The sequence below is a fragment of the Dendrobium catenatum genome, unplaced genomic scaffold, assembly GCF_001605985.2.
Source record: "Dendrobium catenatum unplaced genomic scaffold, ASM160598v2 fragScaff_scaffold_1173, whole genome shotgun sequence".
In the NCBI taxonomy this organism is placed as follows: Eukaryota; Viridiplantae; Streptophyta; class Magnoliopsida; order Asparagales; family Orchidaceae; genus Dendrobium; species Dendrobium catenatum.
Window position 1 is genome coordinate 49,983 of NW_021319635.1, and position 20,397 is coordinate 70,379.

The 20,397-nt window shown below is 34.1% G+C and overlaps 1 protein-coding gene across 2 annotated transcripts; it reads right to left on the reverse strand.

The window, feature by feature from the left end:
* Window positions 1-349: 349 nt before the first annotated feature.
* Window positions 350-19,451, reverse strand: LOC110100445. Of its 2 annotated transcripts, XM_028698886.1 has the most exons (6): window positions 19,251-19,349; window positions 13,157-13,216; window positions 12,768-13,082; window positions 4,250-4,451; window positions 1,188-1,416; window positions 350-620 (listed from the first exon to the last, which is right to left on the reverse strand). In XM_028698886.1, exons 3-6 carry the CDS (start codon window positions 12,996-12,998, stop codon window positions 404-406), a joined length of 879 nt encoding a protein of 292 aa, XP_028554719.1. In that variant the 5' UTR covers window positions 12,999-13,082; window positions 13,157-13,216; window positions 19,251-19,349; the 3' UTR covers window positions 350-403. The 2 variants fall into 2 exon arrangements, with proteins under 2 accessions (XP_028554719.1, XP_020683610.1); XM_020827951.2 differs by lacking the exon at window positions 13,157-13,216 and having other exon boundaries at window positions 19,251-19,451.
* Between the last annotated feature and the right edge of the window lie 946 nt (window positions 19,452-20,397).

Below are 20,397 nucleotides of genomic sequence, written 5' to 3' on the forward strand. Positions count from 1 at the left end.
TCCCCAAACGAAACCTAAATTTTGCAATTTGGATGATCACAATTCACAATAGAAAAGCAAATAAAACTTGGCAAAGAATTGAAGACTTTGTTCAGGTTCCCGCAAAGCCCAAAATATAAACCAGCAATAAGAGATGTTAGTGTAATATTGATTATCTAAAAAAAATAAGAGTAATTAACCTGAAATATAAGGTTTTATTCTGAGCAAAAAAATTTGCTATTCAAAAATTTGCGAAAGTTGTGATATCTAGACCTTTTAATCACCTTCTACTCCTAGAACAAATAAAAAAAATTACTAAATGCAGCAGAATCAATCAATCAAAAAGTAAATTCACTCCAAATTTTGAAACAAAAAAAAAAAAAATGGATAGCTTTAAATTTAGTTACAGTAATTACCATTGAAACTATGTGTCAATCACATCAGTAACTGGAACTTCATCCTCAGTTCCATCAGAGAGATCAGCAGCGCCCTTACTGTCTCCAGACCAATTCCCACCCATAGGATGACTCTTCTCTGTTGCATTAACTACGGGCTGCTGCTTCTCCAACATTCCAGACAGTGCTAGCTTGGGAGACCATTCAAGCATCTCATCAATAATGTTTGAAACTTTTGATTGATACCTGAGAATGAAAAGCTCCTTGTTACAATTATAATACCACCGCAAGGGGGCATTGCCCCCTTCGATCCCCGACATATCTTCGAAGCGTACAACGATCAAAGATATGAACAAATAGGGGTCGAGGGGAAGCATCCACGGAAGAAATTTTGGTTGTAAAGATATTTATGAAAAAAAAAAATCTCTACGCATTTACTTATAAGTTTGCTCCCCCTGAAAATTAAGGCTTCGTTTGGGACGGCTTTCTTATTGCTTCTTACAACACTTTATAGTATAAAAAATTTAATTTGTGTACTAAAAAGCTGTTTTAAGAAGCAGTAAGAAAGCCGTCCTAAACAAAGCCTAAGGCTGGTTCTGCCCCTGATTTGTTTGAAGTATATTCTACTTTGGTCCAAAGTAGAAGATGCTTAAACAAAGCCTAAGGCTGGTTCTGCCCCTGATTTGTTCAAAGTAAATTCTACTTTGGTCCAACGTAGAAGATGCTTCGACATTTTAAGAATTAAAATGTTTTTTTTTTTTTTCGGACAGGGATGGATTGAACATAATAGAAGCCTTAATAGTGATTACTGACCTAGCTCTGGCAGCTTCATCAGGGGCATGGTGCCTGAGTAGTAGAATGACCAGCACAGATAAAAGAGCATAGAAGAGCCTTGATGTCCACTTAGGGGGTTCGCCTTCTGAGTTCTTGGGGCAAAAGCGGATCAGTTCTCTAAAAGTTGTTTCCTCCGCATTGATATTGGGAAAGATCCATATCCGCTTCCCCAGTAAGACGTAAATAACACCAAATATAGCAGCTCTGACTGCAAGATGAAGAGCAAGCCATATAAGATGTGAGAAATAATTAAAATGCTCCAGCAAGGCTGCAGCATAGTCTCCATTAATGTCACTAAGCTAGTTTGTTCATCATCATTAATTATATCCCAATTATTTGGAGTTGGCAATTTGGCATTATTAATACTCATTTTTCATTTGTTCATGTTGAGTGTTGCATAAGATGTTTAAATCTAGTCCTCGCAAATCATTTTGAACAACTGCTATAATATAGCCAGATATTTCGTATCGTTTGTTGTATATCTTTAAAACACCTTAAGTCTATTTTCAATCACCTTATCGTCAATAGCTAGCAGTCCAAGATTTTTTTTTTAATATAATCATTCATTTATTTATCCTTTCTAATTTTGTCATATATTCATCTTAGCGCAGGAAATATTATTTTAGTAAACTACTCTAAATATAGTTAGTGGAGTATATTTATTTTATTGTAACTTGGCTTATTGAACTTGTTCATCTATCATACACAGAAGGTCCATCTATTGAATAATATACACAATATTTTTATCTATAACATCATCAAAACTTGGTTAGTCCTAACTTTAGCAAGCAACCTTCCTCCCTCCTCTCCCTCCTTCCCATCCAGAATCCCAACAGTAATAACGTTATTTTATTTAATCTGATTGCCCTGAATTCTCATTAGTTAATTAATATTGTAAAATTCTAGCATTGTTTCATTTTGTATTTCAATGAATGCTCATATAGAAAATTTTTGAATGATACATGAATACTATGTGGGGTCCGCTACATGAATCGTTTTTTCTCCATTGTGTCATGTTAAAGTTAAATTCTCATTTAAATCTAATAAAGAAATGTCATTTATAATATTTTATAATCAAGACTTTTTAGGTCTACCTCTATCCTTCTTAATATAAGTCAATATCTAATACATCTACTTTCCTAACCTGGTTATTAGAAGACTGCCATTTTATATGACCAAACCATCTAAGGCAAATCTCTATAATCTTATATTCCACTGGAGCTAGTCCAACCTTTTGACATATATGCTCATTTCGTATCATGTCCCTAAAAGTAAAGCCACTCATCCACCTGAGCATCCTCATCTCCGCAACACTTAACTTAATATTATGCTTCTCTTTTAATGGCCAACAATCTGCACCATAAAGCATTGCAAGTCTAACCACCATCTTATAGAATTTTTCCTTAAGTTTGAGGGAAACTTTTCTATCACAAAAATTATTTGGACATTAATTTTACTACAATACAAATCATTCAGAAATTGATGTGATTATTAATAAAAATAGAATGAGCTTCTAGCCAAATTTCTTATTAGACTTCATCCCTGACTTTGATATGTACAATCTCAAATAATGGTTAAATATACCATCCCCCATATTTCAAATGCTATCTCCCTAAATATTTGTATCATTGAGATGTTGACTGTACCTCCACATATATTCAAGCGGTTTGCCCCTGCTATTATAAACTATCATGGTGTATGTGAGTATGTGACCATACGGGCCAAATGGCATTTATCGTGGCTCAAGATAAAGAACTTTTTCCCTTGCTCTCACTAGGCCACACTAATAATTCCTCATAACATTGTTGGGCCAAATTGGGTATCACTCCACTGCTTAGAATGCCTCTCACCCCTATATGACATGTGTTATGTATAGATATGCATAACATTGATGATTATATTCAAAATGAGTTTTAAATAGAATTAATTAATGTTTTGAAATGAGCATGCATATTATTCCAAGGACCTTGCAATACTGTAATTTAAAAGCATGACATACTCTTTGAGTTGTGACTCACTTTATATTTGCAAAACATTCGCAAATATTATTTAAATAATTTAAATGAGTGAAAGAGGTCGTGTCACACTCCATAATTATCGAAATAGTTTATATATATATATATATATTCTGATGTTTAGTGGCTCTTTTAGTGTATTAGAAATAGTTAGTAAATACAATTTTAAATAACAGTCCGACCGTATGTTCCCACCTCGTTAATTTGAGCATCCGGGCAGGGTCGAGACAACATCTTTACCCTACATTTAGCGTGTTTGTTTATGTCTCCATCAATGTCTAAGTCATTCATGTAGCATATGGAGTTTAATTGCCATTTAATCAAATTGTTTCAGGGATTCCATAAGATACAATGGATAAAGCATTATAGCGAGTCAGGTAACTGCAACTATCAGTTATATCTTTATCTGACCATTCTAATTTCAGGATACCAGAACTAACGGTGTCAAAATATTCCATAAATGCCAATCATCATTGTTGAATGTCCTTTTATCTGAGCTAATATAACCTGAACATGCATCACTATTAGTATCCCTTCATGGTACTCGTAAATAACAGAATTCTTTTTCCCTTTGCAGCCTGTCCCTAGGCTGATTGAGAGTTTTGGTCTGATTTAAGAAGCAAATTTTCTCTATACAGGCATAAACAAGAAGTTCATGGAAAGCTTTTGAAAGTAACAGAGAAATTTGGAGGAAATATGTTAACAAAGGAATAAAAAACGGCTAGACAAATTCAACAAGTGGTTAGGTTGCAAGAATTTTCATCACATAAATAAAAAAGGAATACTAGAAACACGATAGCTATTTAAGAATCATCATTTGGAACAGAACAAGGATTAGTGAGCTATAGATAATTAATACACTTGCTTTTTGCATGTTGTGAATGTTTCATTATACAAAAATATAACGTTTTTCATTTAGTTATTTCGATTATAAAGGAGTTCTTTATCTTATTCTACTTTATCTCAAATCTTAAAGGATGTGAAAAATATTGTGAGAACAAAAAAACTGAGGTTTCAAAAACATACTTGAGAGCATGGCTACGATAAATAGTAGAGCTCCAGCACATGAGTACAGGACAACGATCTTGACTTGGTATGGGTAGACAGGAAACAAACACATTGCTAGAGCTACTAACGGCCAAAGGAATGACAGAATTGTTTGCCATAGAGCCCTTCTTTTCATAAATGTCCATGCAAAAAAAGCATCTTCTTTTGAAAAAACTTGATCCTGCACAAGGAAAAGAAAATAATATTAGGTTTGGATAAACTCTAGTATACTTGAATATAAAAACAACTATTGGTTCCACTGAGAACGCAAGTTATGCCTAGTAAGACTAAGCCTAAAGAGTTAGCAACATCATTTGCATATTGTATACATGATTTACATGAACATATTAATTAAAGAAATTATAAGCCAACTACTGATATGAACATGAGGTATATGGAGTTGAAACCAGATGATAAGGTAATGATAAATCTAAATCATAACAAAGTTTCTAGCAAAAATTATGAAATTAAAAGCTAGAAGGGCAGGTCATATAAAATCATGCAGCACATTAAGATAAATGCTTATAAATAGAAAATTCCTATGGTGGTATTTGTTCAATCGTAAATGTATTTGATGGGACCTTATTTTATGAATCATATAATGGTACATCAGAATCATGAATTTTTTTTTTACCAAACCTAAGACACTAAATATTAGAAAGGCGGGGTCATATAAAATCATGCAATGCATTAAGATATGTTTATAAACTGTAAATTTTAATGTTGCTATTAGTTCAATTTAAATGTGTTTGATTTAATCTAATTTTATGAACCACGTATCAATGTCTTAGATTCTTCTTTACATCAGTTTGTGAATTCACAATCAGCCCTTCATTAGACAATTCTAGACATTATGCTCAAGAAGCAATCTAAAATGGTGAGATTCAACTACAGGTGAAAATTAGAGGTAGCTTGTGTGTTGATGTAATATATCTACTTATGATTATTAATGGATTACTTTATAGGAAGCACAATATTTATGCCATGATTTACTTGACCAATATCAAATGATCGAGTCATCATAGCCAAAATTTTAAGCCAGACAAAGTTGATATAATCTCACAATTTTGCACTCATTAGAAACATAGAAAATGAACGCTGTCATGAGAAATTCATATAAGTTTTGATGTTGCTTTATTTATATTTATTTCATAATTTTTAATTTACACTAGATTATTTTTTTGTTTAATTATACTTCGGATGATGATCCTTATAGACAACCGGTTGTGTCTCTAAATGTCTATGATATAGCATTACCAAATCAAGTTGCACAAAGACCTATCACTTGATCCTTGAGTAGAAAGCCATGACATATTATTTTGTATTTTCTTAACTTTTTTTTAGTTATGTTATTTCCCTTTTTTTTAATAAATTTAGCTTATTACTATATATTTTGAGAGAGAGATTAGGCCATTTTTCACCACCGTCACATGAAAATGCATTACATGCCATGCAATCTATGCTTGGGCCAACCAAACCAAAGGCATTTTGATCATTTGGAGCTTGCTTTGGACAGCCATCTTAGATGCTTTGAAGGTTTTTGATCGCTTGAAACCACTTGAAAGCACACTTTATTCATGCACTATTTGATGGAGTCGTAGGTCATGGAATGGAAAGAGGAGGCAAGTGTCTAGGAACAAACATAATTGGGGATAGCCTAACATGGATTCAAGCACACATGTGAAGAAAGATTTTATGAAACTGTTTCAAATTCTTTGTTTCATGAGTGTTGGCATAGAGAGCAGCCCCATTTCATTTTATATCCTTTGTTTTCCAAAATATGACTTTTTTGTATTCAAGTTACTTTTGAGCTTCACCTTTCATTAATATATTGGAAGTTCTTGAATTTAGCATCGTAATCATCATCTTTAAATAGAATTTGAAATTATTCTCTCTTTCCAAATTAGCTTGGTGCCTAGTTCATTTGTCACTTTCTTTAATGAGGTTGAGTGAGATCCATCATTAGTTAAGTGATAGTTATTTTTTACTTTCTTATTACCTTGCACAAACCACCATTATATCTACAACCCATTAGTTTCACTCCATCAGTTTATGTTTGTCCGATTCATTTCATTGTTGGTTCTTTGTTTAAATTACATATAGCCAATAGTTCTTTATTTCGATCAGTTAATTCGTTACTGCATGGAGCTGTAACTGGCGCTATTGCTCTCTCTAGATAGTATGAATTTACTGCACATGGAGTCACTGCCTTGGGATTTGCTATAGATCATATCTCCCCAGAAGCATTGAGTACCTAATTATCAAAACTTGTGATTACTGAACAATTGTTGTAATCGTTGTTTCCATATTGTAAGAGTGTAGAACCACTGATTTGATAATTTTCAGTTTTGATATTAAGCTTAAGAGTTTCTGAGGCTGCCGAATTTATGATATATTTGTGATTATAAATGGAGATGCTAAAGAATGTAAAATACAACAATTATTTAATAAAATTTCATTTTTGCTCTCAAACCTGTGTGCTGGTTGGATTGAAAACTTTAAAGGGAAACCTTTTCCTTGTACATGGATCTCTTATTTGGTGATTGTTTTTCTTTGTTACCCTTTTCATCCATATATTTTGTGATTCGTTTGCATGTGTTTTTGGATTTGTTTAAAGCTTATTCACCTTAACTTGAGTTCTGATTATAGTGTGATTTACAATCGTCTTGTGGCTTTCATCGACCATAACTTTTGTTTTGCTTTTTTTGAGATAATTAAATTATCATCGGATCAATTTTATATATTTTATGGTTTTCATCTAAGTGATGAGTTCTTGTCAAAATTAAAATTTGTACATTGTGAATTTCACTTTTTTTGTCAATGATTTAGTGCATTTTATTATAATTTTCATTTGAAAATGATAGACCCTAAGACATCATGCATTAGATTTGGTATCAACACAAAGTTATATCAAAAACATCAACAAGAAGTGGGGCATTACATTAGGTTCAATAAACAAAACATAAAAGGAAAGGGGATTTTTAACAACTTTGCAAAGCCAATTGGTTGAATTACTCAACAAACAATAAGTGAGAATATTACTCAATTCAAGGAGTGAAGTAATGCTATCGAAAAAATAATTTAACCCACATGAATTGGAAGTTGTCTAATTGTAATGTTGAACTTGCTCGTTTGAATATCAACATTACTAGGAGACAAGAAATTAACCATGGGAGAACTACTCAAGATAGGTAGCATAAGGTGTAAGATAATGAAATTTATAGGATTCATAAATGCCAATGTATGACAAAAGATAGCATAACTGGAAAAGCTATAAATGAGGAATATGCATTTGATGGGAAAATAGATCTTATGATTTTTACTAATACGTAATAAATATTCTTCATAAGGTTTTCCTTCATTAATTCAAGTATTATAAGGAATATTGATCAGAATATAAGACAAATTATTTAGGACACAGAAATGTTACAATATTGAAATGCTTATACAAGTGCATGAAACTCGATAACATAATTTTAATATTTTTGTTTTAAAAGTAAGTAATTAGATGTCCCTCTTAACTTAAAACTCCCCCATTATCTACACCTGACTCATTAGAAGAGACCTCAAACACTTTATTACAATCAAACAATTTAATCAAAGGTGGATTTGTAAATCTCTCTTTAATATTAGTAAAGCATAATCAACAGATTTTGTGTCAGGTGTGCTCTTCTCTAGTTTTATTATAGATTAGAATATCATCAAAGTATTGAACCAAAAAAATATTTAATGAAAAGTTGAAGGGCATAATTCGTGATTCTCATACAACTCAAAAGCATCACCATCCACTAATACAAAACTTTTACCTCAGGAGTTTTTTCCATTTAAACTCCCTTCTTAAGAAAATTTGTAATTGATGTCATTATAACACTATAACGCTTCATGAATAATCTATTAAAATAATCAGACCAAGCAAACTCTTGATATCATATATATGATTATATATTATCCAATTACCAATCATTTTTATTTTTGTTAACATCAATAGATAATTCATCACTCGACACAGTAAATCCCAAGAATATTATAATTCTATAACAAAAGATCAAATTTTTTATTCATATATGTTAATTTACGATTTTTCAAAGACTTCTCCAAAATGCATAGAGTGCTCCTCTCTAGTTTTATTATAGATTAGAATATCATCAAAGTATTGAACCAAAAAAATATTTAATGAAAAGTTGAAGGGCATAATTCATGATTCTCTTACAACTCAAAAGTATCACCATCCACTAATACAAAACTTTTATCTCAGGAGTAATTTTTCATTAATTTTTCTCTCACATTCTTACGTGATGTTAAGCACTTCTCATATTAATTTTTGAAAATATAATAGCTCCTATTATCATATCAAATATATCACCCAATCTAGGTTTATAGAATCAATATTTGATGGTGATTTTATTATTACTTTACTATCTATATACATCATCGAACTATCATCTTTCTCAAGTATAAGTCATATACTAACCACTTAAGGACTCATATTCAACTTAATAAATCCTCTCTCAACCAATTCATCTATCTCTTAAGCTCAATAAATTCAATTGGATTGATCCTAAAACGTGGAAAACGACGTAATGGTGATCTAAGAATCAAATCAATGGCATGTTGTATCTCCAAATAGTGATAATACATCATGAAGGTCATTAGGATATATATTTTTAAAATCAAATTACACTTAACTAATACCCTCAAGTATAGACACTCTTAAGCACAACCCCTCCTGCATGAGGCTCCTTTTCAAAGTATATTGATTAAAAATAGGTTTTTTTTTTGGTTAGGTGAGAGTAATATATTCCTATTTATTTAACAAAAAAACTACTCATAGGTTTGGCAGATTTTAAAATTACTCTCCTCAAATTGCTCTTAAAAATATAAGCATTAGACCTCCCAAAGCAAGTTACATCTAAAACCATACAATCATAATCTACCCAAAATAGCATGAGCAACATCCACGAACAAAAAAGTCATACCCAATTTATAACTATATGTAGCAAATTAAACGGATGTCAACTATTTTTTGCACAACATATATTTATAGTTTTTAGCTGCTTAAGCAATTTGGATGGTTCTAAGCGTGATTCAACTTTCAAGTTCATATGATCAGTAATAAATTTAGCAATAATATTCATGCAAGTCTCATTATCAATAATGAGTTCACAAATTTTGCTAGGGGTGTAAATTTTTGACACGACCCGAAACACGACCCGAACCCGACCCGGAAAAATCCGGGTTCGAGTCAACCCGAACCCGAAACGGGTCGGGTTCGGGTTGAACAAATCAACCCGTTTTAAAAATCAGAACGGGTTCAGGTTGACCCAGCAACCCGAAATTGACCCGAAAGTGACACGAAAACTCATATTTGACCTAAAAACCCGAGATTGACCAGTTTTTTACCCGATTTTGACCCAAAAATCGAATATTGATCCATTTTTTTACCAGAAAATTAGCAATTTTAGGTCAACTTCGGGTCATTCGTGTCGGGTCGGGTTGACCCAAACCCGAATCAGGTCAGGTTCGGGTACGGAAACCTAACCCGTTTTTAAAAATGGGTCGAGTTCGGGTTGACCCGAACAGTGCTGGGTCAATTCCGGGTTCGACCCGAACCCGACCTGCTGACCCGAATTGACAACCCTAAATTTTGCTATAAGGCTTAAAATATGTTTGAAAAATAAAAGCACTAGTTTGTCCTCAGATGTGGCAATCATACATCGCCTAAGGTTCAAAGAATATTCAATCAAAATAATTTTAGAATCACTAATGTCCTCATCAATCTCCAAAATGTCATCCCCTCATTATTGATTATGCTCATCATCCTCATCCTCTACATAAATAAGCAAATTTCTAATAGGTTCTTCATTTGAAAAAAATAAACCATTTGATGACATTTAAAATAAGCTTTATCAAGAAGTTCAGAGTAAGATGTAGTAATACCATATTGTTACTTAATGTCTTTATTAACAATAGATCTACTTCATTTGGATGTGGTGGATGCAACAAACTGAATTTGATTGTTTTGATCAAAAAAAGCATTTTTGTTTATGTAGCCATCCTTTTAATCCCATAAAATTCTAATATTTGATCAAAATATAATGCAAGTTAAAAAGCACAATCAAGTGAAGGAATATGAAGTGGTCATCTCTCTTCTGAAATCTAGTCTTAATCTAGATCTAAACATAAAAATTAGTTTAAGATCTTCCATTATTTAAGAATTAGATTCACTTTTTCATAACGTAATATTAATTCCTCAATTTATTCAGTAATAGTTCTGTTTTGTATTTTAATGAGTTAAATTCATAAATCAATCAATTGTAATATAATGAAGGCGTATATTTCTCTTTGAACAATTCTTCAATTTCTACCCAAGTAGTTCTAATTTCTCAACTTAATCTTTACCTTTGTTTTTATGCACATCCAATACATTTTAGCTTGCAAATCTTACATGATGCTCATCTAACATTGTCTGCAATACAAAGAATATTCTATATCCATTACCTAATAAGAAAAAACTTTCAAATATATATTCTCCCATCGATTGTGGATGCCACAATTTTAACATTCCTAGTTATGTCACTGTCTACATCATAAAATTAACATATATGATTGTCCTAAGGCCTCGTTTGAGACGGCTTAATTTTGTCTTTTATGTTTCGAAACGGCAAAGCTATTTTTGGATAGTTGATTGTATGTGACACTTTTGTAAAACTGTTTTTTTTACGGAACATCATTTTTATACTGTTTTCAAAAGCTTTTTAATATTGGCTTCTTTGTTAAAAACCTTCATTCTCTCAAACAAAATTTTTAAAACTGCTTTTTACAAAAAGGTATCGGGTAACCAAACGAAGCCTAAGTTTCAATATCATACCCCCAATTATCCTCACCTTGATCATTTCTCCCATGATAAATTTCTTGTCTCATAGTATTGTTAATAATCAAATGAACATATTCATGATAAAAATAAGATTCAATTACTGGTTCATAACGGTGGACTTTATTCATTTCTGAAATGGTAATTCATCTTAATCTAATTTATATTCTCACTCATTTGATTTTGCTGGTTGAGCAACATAACTAATTAATTTTGCAAATTCTCAAAATCATATTCCTTTGATGACCTATTAACTGACTCTGATATTGAGCTCCACTTCTAGTTGACATTGTAACACTATGTGATTCTAATACTACACATGATGCAATGTATAAAATACATCTCAAGAGGCATGGTTTTTTAATGTAAGTCTATGATGACATGTATAAAATTACTCACCAAAGGTTAAATTCATAATCCACAAACTTTTACTTCACAAAAAATAATTTTTTAAGGAACTGTTTGGTTGCCTGAAAAAAAGAATGTAGTGTAAATGAAATGCGGTGTAAAAGGAATAATTTGGAGTTGTTTGGATGAGCGAAAAGAAATGCAGGAATTTACATTTTTTATTTGATTTGAAGTAAAATGAATGCTATATAAATTGTAAGAAGGTTGTGACCGGGGTGGGCAGCGACGGTGGCAACGGCGAGCAAGGTGATTGGCATCAGGCTGCGGAGCGGCGGTAGGCGGCATGCACCGGCGGGATGGCTGTGGTCGGCTGCAACGGAGATGGTGGCAAGGATGTGGCGGTCGGCAATCGCGGGGGAGCGACGATTGGCGGCAAGATGGCGGGCAACGACGGTTAGCAACAATGTGGCAGGCAGTTGGGGTCAGGCGACTGACAGTCGTCGGTCGGCAGGTGGTGATGGTCGACAGCGAGGCCGAGGCGATTGGCAGTGAGGCCGATGCGGTCAGCAGCAGGCGAAGGCTGGGACCATTAACGAGGGGCAGCGATGGACGGTGGCGGCAAGTGGCGAGCAACTAGTGGCGGCAGTGGTCACCGTGGTTGGTCAGGAAGTACTTGAGAGGTATAAAACATTCTCGCATAAATTGGGTGAGAATGCTTTACCTCAAAAATGAACTAAAATGGAATATATTGCATTTACTTTAATCTTAGATTTACTTTTTATCCAACCAAACACCAAAAAATAAAAAAGTAATGCATTTACTTTACTTTGCATTCATTTTTCTTCCAACCAAATAGCCCTTAAGAGAAAAAGGAAAGACATAGAACTTGCACGATAGTTAAATATTACCAAAATAAATATTTGGCAAAGAAAGTTATGCACAATAAATGTGACATAAGAATAATAAATCACACCACAAGCAAAAATCCAAAATGTGTGAGCTTTGCCCAAACTCAATCACGCACAATCAATCACAAAACATGTAGATGAAAAGGATAATAACAAAAGATTCACCAAAAAAGTTTCCCTTGGTAGTTATCAATCATCAGCATTTGCATACTTAAATAACTTGCATCCAAGCAGCATATAATTTTGAGAGGAAAATAGAAAAGCTTGAAAATGGCTTGAACTAATTAGTAAAAAACTTGATAAACCATATTTTCACACGATAGAATAAAAAAATAAAAGCACATATCTCAAAGCATTAAAAAGATCTTACATTATGTATTTCCAGATGTGCTGGCCACGATGACAACTTCTTCTTCCCAGGCCTCACAGTTTTCAGCACACGATCACATCTAACTATAAGGTTCTTTCTAAGTAAAGTATCGATGATTTCCTCAGCATCTAATTCCTTATCTAACCCTAATATCTCCTTAACCTCCTGGTGATCTCTCAAGAACACCGGGAATTCCTTTCCTCTAAAATACTCAACCCTTGTCTCTTGCATTATAGCCCATCTAGATTTTAGTTGCTTGTTGTCTCTAACCTTCTCAGCAAAAATCTGGTATACATCCTTCTTTTCGGCTGATTGCTGCAAATATAAGTACAGAAAAGTGAGAAACAAAATGAATTTGAAAAAGATAAAAGTAAGGATTAACAACATACTTGGAGAGTTGGAGAGGACTATGTTTACCCCAGCTTACCACTTTTACTCCAAAATGGGCTCTCCAAATGATTTCAAAAAAAATTATTACAATCAAAATGAAAGAGATAATTATGTAATAAATGGTTAATAAAATAGTTCTCCAGCAGAAAAAGAAATCACATCACAAATCAAATAGTTCCTTTGCAGCAGCAACGTTATAGGATGCCTAATAACCAGACATATATAAAATAAAAATTTATCATATTGTTTCTCGCTATGCAATTTCCTAGCTGTTACGCAATCATGAATACCGCCTATATGATGATATCCATAGAGAATTCCTCATAATTCTTCCACAGGACTACCTTTTAGGTGCTAATTTCATTGATCCTCTCTGAATACTGTCCATGACTTAAATATCAACTAAAATCAATGAAACTTTGTCCACCATTTGGACAAATTTATGATTAGAAAAAGTCAAAAATAATCCCCACTTAATTGAATGTAACCGATTTAGTCCTAGAATATCACGCTTCACTAATTTAGTTTATCAACCATGCAAAATTGATCCCAAGAATTAATGAAAATTGGGATGTAAACTTAGAATCAATTTAGTCCCTCAACTACATAAAATTCATCCCACTTTAACACTTAAGACACTATTTGAAATTAATTTTGTATAGTCGGCTAGCTAAATTGGAGAAATGGACTACTATTGTCGCTAAACTTATCACATACAAATAATCGGAAGACTATTTTTAACTTTTTCCCAATTTCTGACTTCTTGAATCAAGGAGCCTTCATATTTAAAAGGATACCAAAAGTTATTATTTACTTGCAAACTTGCGAAGCTTTGTGATTGTTGCGTCCTGGAGTATTCACGGCGGTAAAGAAATATAAAGTTTTACGTCTTAGCATTGTACGAAAATCAGGCACGCAATCAGATAAGAGAGAGGGTGTGTAACATTTATAAGACACCAAGATTTTTATGTGGAAAACCCCTGAAAAGGGGGGGAAAACCACGGGGCCTAGCCCAGTATGAATGAATCCACTAGTATTTATAGTTAATTACAAATGAGGTCCTTCCTCAGGGGAAGGCCTTAGCTTGATGTACATCTTATAGAGTACATTACATGGTGAGAATACAAAGCATCATTGTTTATGTGTTTGTTTGGTCTGAAGGACTATAGTTGGTGTGCGACGTAAATCGGAGGGATCGTAGTCAGCGGGCAATGGAGGTTGGAAAGATCGTAGTCGGCGGGCAACGCAAGTCTGAAGGACTGTAGTCGACATGCGATGGAAGTCGGAAGAATTGTGGTCGGCGGACGACGTAAGTCTGAAGGACCGTAGTCGGTGGGCGACGGAGGTCGAAAGGACTGTAGTCAGTGGGTGACGAAAGTCTAAAGGACCATAGTCGGCGGGCAACAGAGGTCGAAAGACTGTAGCCGGTGGGCAATGTAAGTCTAAAGGACCGTAGTCGGCGAGCGACAGAGGTCGGAAGAACCGTTGTCTGACGACAGAGGTCAGAAATACGGCATCTAGTAGAAGACCATCAATGACAAAAATCCAACATCAGGTAGATGTCTGGTGAAAGTCCGACAATTGGCAGAAGTCCAGCGTCAGGTAGAAATTTGGAGACAAGCGGAGGTCCGGCGTCGGGTAAAAGTCTGACGCCGGTTGGAGGCCGAGGAGAATTCTTACTTTAGATGGTATTCAGGCAAAACTCCGACGTCACTTGGAGGTCGGACGGAATTCCGGCGTCACTTGGAGCTCACTTGGAGGTCGGACAGAAATCCAACATCAGGTAGATGACTAGATGTTTGGTGAAAGTCCGACAATTGGCAGAAGTCCAGCGTCAGGTAGAAATTTGAAGACGAGCGGAGGTCCGACGTCGGGTAGAAGTCTGACACCAGTTGGAGGCCGAGGAGAATTCTGATGTTAAATGGTATGCAGACAGAACTCCGACGTCACTTGGAGGTCGGGCGGAATTCCGGCGTCACTTGGACAGAATTCCAGCGGCGGTGGTCGAGGAGTTCTTCCTTCCTATCCTTCTTCTCTTTCTTCCGCCCCCACCCCCCCCCCCCCCCATAAGAGAAATGAGGGGTCTATTTATAGATTTCTGGAGTGGCATGACCTGTAAATAAGTGAGAGATCAGGGGTGAATCGAGAGTGGTTTGAATGGACAACCGATATTGAATCCCTTGATCGTGGACCATTCATTAGACATTTGAAGGTCTTAATGATATCAGAATTCGGCGATCTTAGGCTCGTTGGATTCGTCTCCTCGAGCCACTTGATTCGACTATAAGCACGTCATGTTTAGAAACCGTTTGATAACTCAATTTGTGGTTTGAACCTTCCAACAGCACTTCGGGTCCTTGATTTGGACTCATGTGGGCTCATATTGAGTCGATTTTGGTGTCGTTGGGTTCGTATTTTCGAGACGATCAGTTCAACAGTAAGTTTGCTGAAATTTCTATGATGACGTCTCAGTGATCATGCAATCGCTTAACAAATTTGATAAAATCCACTATAAAATGTCTTCATATTATCAACATGAAATAATATTAATAATTATTGCATGTTATAATACTCATGGTGGTAGAAGAGGACTTTGTCATCTCAGCATTATACGAAAATCATGCACATAGAGAAGCCACATGGAAATAATTACAAGCCTAGCCCATTGAAATAATTACACCATATATATTAAATATTACAAAGATTTATTTTTCTTCAAAGTTAGGAAATATGGGTTTCCAAGGTTTAAACTGCAAGGGGTGTCTCTTATACGGACAATAAAGTACATTGGAAGGTGGTGGAGTTAAATATTTAGATACTAAAAGATGATTGTATAAATAATTTAGACATAAGAATGGATTGTATCCCACATTAGCAATAAGTAGAAAGGACAAAGAAAGATACCTTCAAGGAATTCCTACCTAATAGCTCAAGGTAAACTACCGCATATTAGTTGGCTTCTAAAGAGATTCTCTAAAAATATTTATCAAGGAATTCCTATTCATTATGGCGAATCCAAAAATGTAGAGCAAAATTTGATAGTTCTTTGATTTATGGGAAACTATTCAACAAAATGCCTAGCAAGTTTAGCGAACATATGAAAGATCCAAGGAGGTGAGAGAAAAACCAGTAGCGACACCATTGGATATGGATAAAGGTTCAATAATGATCCACATTCTCCTAAGGGTTAGAGGAATCAGTGTACGGTTCTATAATGGGCAACTTGGGCACTGCTAGAATGGGATGTCGTAGAATGGCATTATTGAGGGGAGAGGGAAGCTTCATGGAGAGGCAGACTAGAATATGTACCTTATGGGAAACTTTTCCTACACCAGACATTGGAGTTCATAACAAAGTGTGCCACAAGGGGGGCCATCCATACAAGGTGGGGATAAATTCATGATGGCAATCAATAGATTGCGGGTCTATGGGGCTAGCTAAGTGGAGTTGGCTATGTTGTGGAGTTCATCATAGATTAATGGGGAGAATTCTAGCATGGTAATGAGATGGTAGTATATTGGTGTCCTTAATCTACCACCAGCCATGATATGCAGTTAATTCTAAGAAGAATGATCTCATTTTAAGATTCATTTATCCTATTAATGTAGTCATACAAGGATAGGCCGGAGGGGCCTTCACTAGTAGAGTTACCCATATCAAGAAAGAGATGACTATAGATCTAGGGTCCACAGTCTAAGTACTAGTTCTATGAGTGAAGAGGGTTGGGCAGGGGACTTCCTTGTTGTGAGCATTAAGCTTATTTATCATTAGAGGTGTTGTTGATAATCAAAGAAGATGGATGCAATCTCTCACATCATAGATATAAACAGAGAAAGAGAAGTAGAATCAAACTTTTATTCTCAACAGTTAGTTCTCATCTTCACAGCAAGTGATTGTACTCTTTCTAAATCATTAATATAAATAAAGTGATACATTTGTCCTTATTTTTATGAATTGTAATCACTTCATATACCTCTTTTAATATTTCGTGAAATATTTGATCATTATGTGATTATGAACGTAGGTGGGTCTCACTAAATTATGTAAACTTATTTCTTATGTTTGAGATCTTTAGGGTTTTTACTATCTCATCTTCAAGTGATCTTTCTCAAAGATTTATTACTATCATAACATAAATGTAAACAGCTCACCTCTATTTAAACTCAGTAATAAATTGGTGTTATAACTAGGTTCGATAATTTTTAAAATATTTCCTTTAATTTTTTAACCAAAATGCCCCTTGATTTCCGCACCACTTCGGCCGATCCTTCCCATATCCCATCCTCAATTTTCTCACTTGGTAAAAACTAGTATGCATCACTGTTTGTTAAAAATAAGTAAGAAATGGATGAAAAAATCAAAAGAAATTTACCAAAAAAGGACCAAAATGAACATTTTTCAACAATATTTTAATTCCTCTAAACCACTTCAAAAACGAGGGTTTATTTCAACTACCTCTTGAATCTAAATTCAAAAGACATTCAAACTCCTAAATATATTCATTAACTAATTCAAAATAGTCTCATCTCCCTAACAATTGGCATCCAATTTCTTTCTCATCAATTTATCAAATCATCCCTAAAAAAACATAAAATAACACATACTCAAACCCGCACTCACTCTTCCTAATTACCTCTTTTACCTCTCTACTCAATTAACATCTCTATCTACAAAAGAATTGACAAAATAATAGGTTATCTCTATTACCAACCCTAAACCCACTTTCTCTCTCCAAAATGGAGAAGACTCACAAACCCACACATTTTTATATATTTTTACAAACCTCCATTCTCTCTCTATGGATTTTCGACTCCCTTAAAATCCTAATTATAAAAAAACTATATGAAAGAAGCTCCACTTCTAAATCATCAATGGCATCATATTATCAAAGACAAAGAATATCAAAGATATTTACCCTAAAGAAGTTTGTGCTCACAGACGTCAATCCAATCCTTATGTGCACACTAAATTTGTTAGACATAAATTTATATATCATTCCACAATGGCACAATGCGCGTTAACTCTAATATATTTTGTGTGCAATCCTAATTATGATGATTATATTGTTTACTCTATTCAAAATCACTTCTCAAATCTCCTCACTCAAATACATATGATGATGCTTATGATTCCCAGTATCATATTAGGTCTAATAGACATATCATCATGATGCCAAATATGATTATCTTGATTGTTATCATTCTTAATCACATAAAACATCTTGTTATGATCATGCTCTATGATGATCCATCTCATCCTCATCGCCTTAAAAATTTTCATAACCTACAACCTCCTCTAATTCATTAGCATGTGCCAAAACTTCTTTCTATGACCACAGTCTTTATGAAGATTTTTATGATGACAAAGATGTATTGATATTGAATTGGAATTTGAGGTGAGCTATTTACTGAGGTTGAATCTGAGATATCACCATGTATATCTTATTTTCTTTGTTTTTTTTCTTATCAAATATTTTTAAATTGTATCCAAACGGTGACAACATCTCCGATCCAAACATACCCAGCATGCCAACAGAGCACGGCAAAGCAACCAAATACAAAGAAACAATACTCCATGTGGTGGATAGTTATCAAGCACATCATGAAGCATCACGATACACAATAAAATGTTCGGGAAAAATTAGCTTAATGCGCCCCAGCCTGAAGGATTTCGTTTCCAAGGAAAACCCAATCAAGAATTAACCTCAAACCAGAGGCCCACTTCCACCTAACGTTATACCCTTCCAAAGAGAGGATACAACCCTTCTTTGAAATTAATGAATGCGAGAAGCTGTCGACGGATAATCAGAAAGTATCCAATCGACATATTTTGCTATCTAATACCAAAAACACCCCACAACAATAAAAAAAATTTAACAATCAAAATAGGTAATCACTAATACCAAACCAAAACAATCTCAAAACCGTAAAAGAAGGATGAATACGACCCGATCCCATTCAATCTCCCTTAACCAGCCAACCTCATAGATCGAAGTCCCGCCTTGCGCCAACAGAGGAATAAATTAGTAATAATACATTGAAATTCCAAACTTCTATTGGAAGACGGATGAAGCGATAAGAGGGGAATAAAAACCTTAGAGGCGCTATCCGCGAGATCTCTAACGGCGTTTGAAGGCGCCCGCCGAACCCTCCTCTTCTCCGTCACCGGCTTCGTCATCTCGCCGATGGGTCTTCTGGCCGCGTCGCGCTCTGAATCGAGGCCGTATAAGGGCGGTGGCGGGCCTCGAGCCGGGTATGTACACGTCGCCGTGAGAAATGGATGCTTTTATCTATTACATGTATGTAAATCTCTCTTATTAGTTTACTACTACTGAAATAATAATAATAATAATAATAATAATAATTTGATGTAATATATTAATTTTTTAGATTTACAGGTATATTACAAAAATTTTAATATATTTTTATCTAACATTTAAAATTTAAAATTTATATATTTATATATATATTATTTTAAATAAATTAAATCAAAACATGAATCTTAATGTTGTTCAGAAATTACATCCATCTTATATAAAAATTATATTAAATAAATTAAAAATCTTTTATATGTCATCAAATATCATAACAATGGGAGAAACTATAGCAAAGGAGGGCCAAAAAATATTTAAGAAAAAATAAAAATATATCTCTTGGTAGTTAGGGCATCTTCAACCGAACTCAATACATGTATTTGCAGTTTGCCATCTGATCCACCCGAACGATATTATGGGCTGCAATTTCGTGATCGTAAACAGTGCGACACCAACAACTCCATTTTTTTTAAAAAAGAGAGTTTCTGGTTGGACATGAGAAAAAATATACACAGAGTATTCCTTTTTATATTAGAAATGAAGTTCGGTTTCAGATGAATTATTGTTTGATATGACTCTTTCTATATTTCGATGTTAGAAATAGAATTTTCAGTTAAAATTGCCCTAATAAACATAGGAACATATTATCAAACCACATAAATCTCTCTTATTCCTTTGATGTTTTCTCCTATATTATATTCTTTCATTATCATTTTCATCATTATTTTTTTCACCCACGCTTTCCCCCGATGTAAAAACTAAGGCTTCGTTTGGGATTGCTTTCCTCTTGCTTTCTAAAACAGCTTTCTAGTATAAATATTTATTGAATTCAAATTTTTTGTACTAGAAAACCGTTTTAAAAAGCAGTACAAAATTTGTTTCAAACAAAACCTAAGATCCAAGCAATTCTATAAAAGAATTATATAT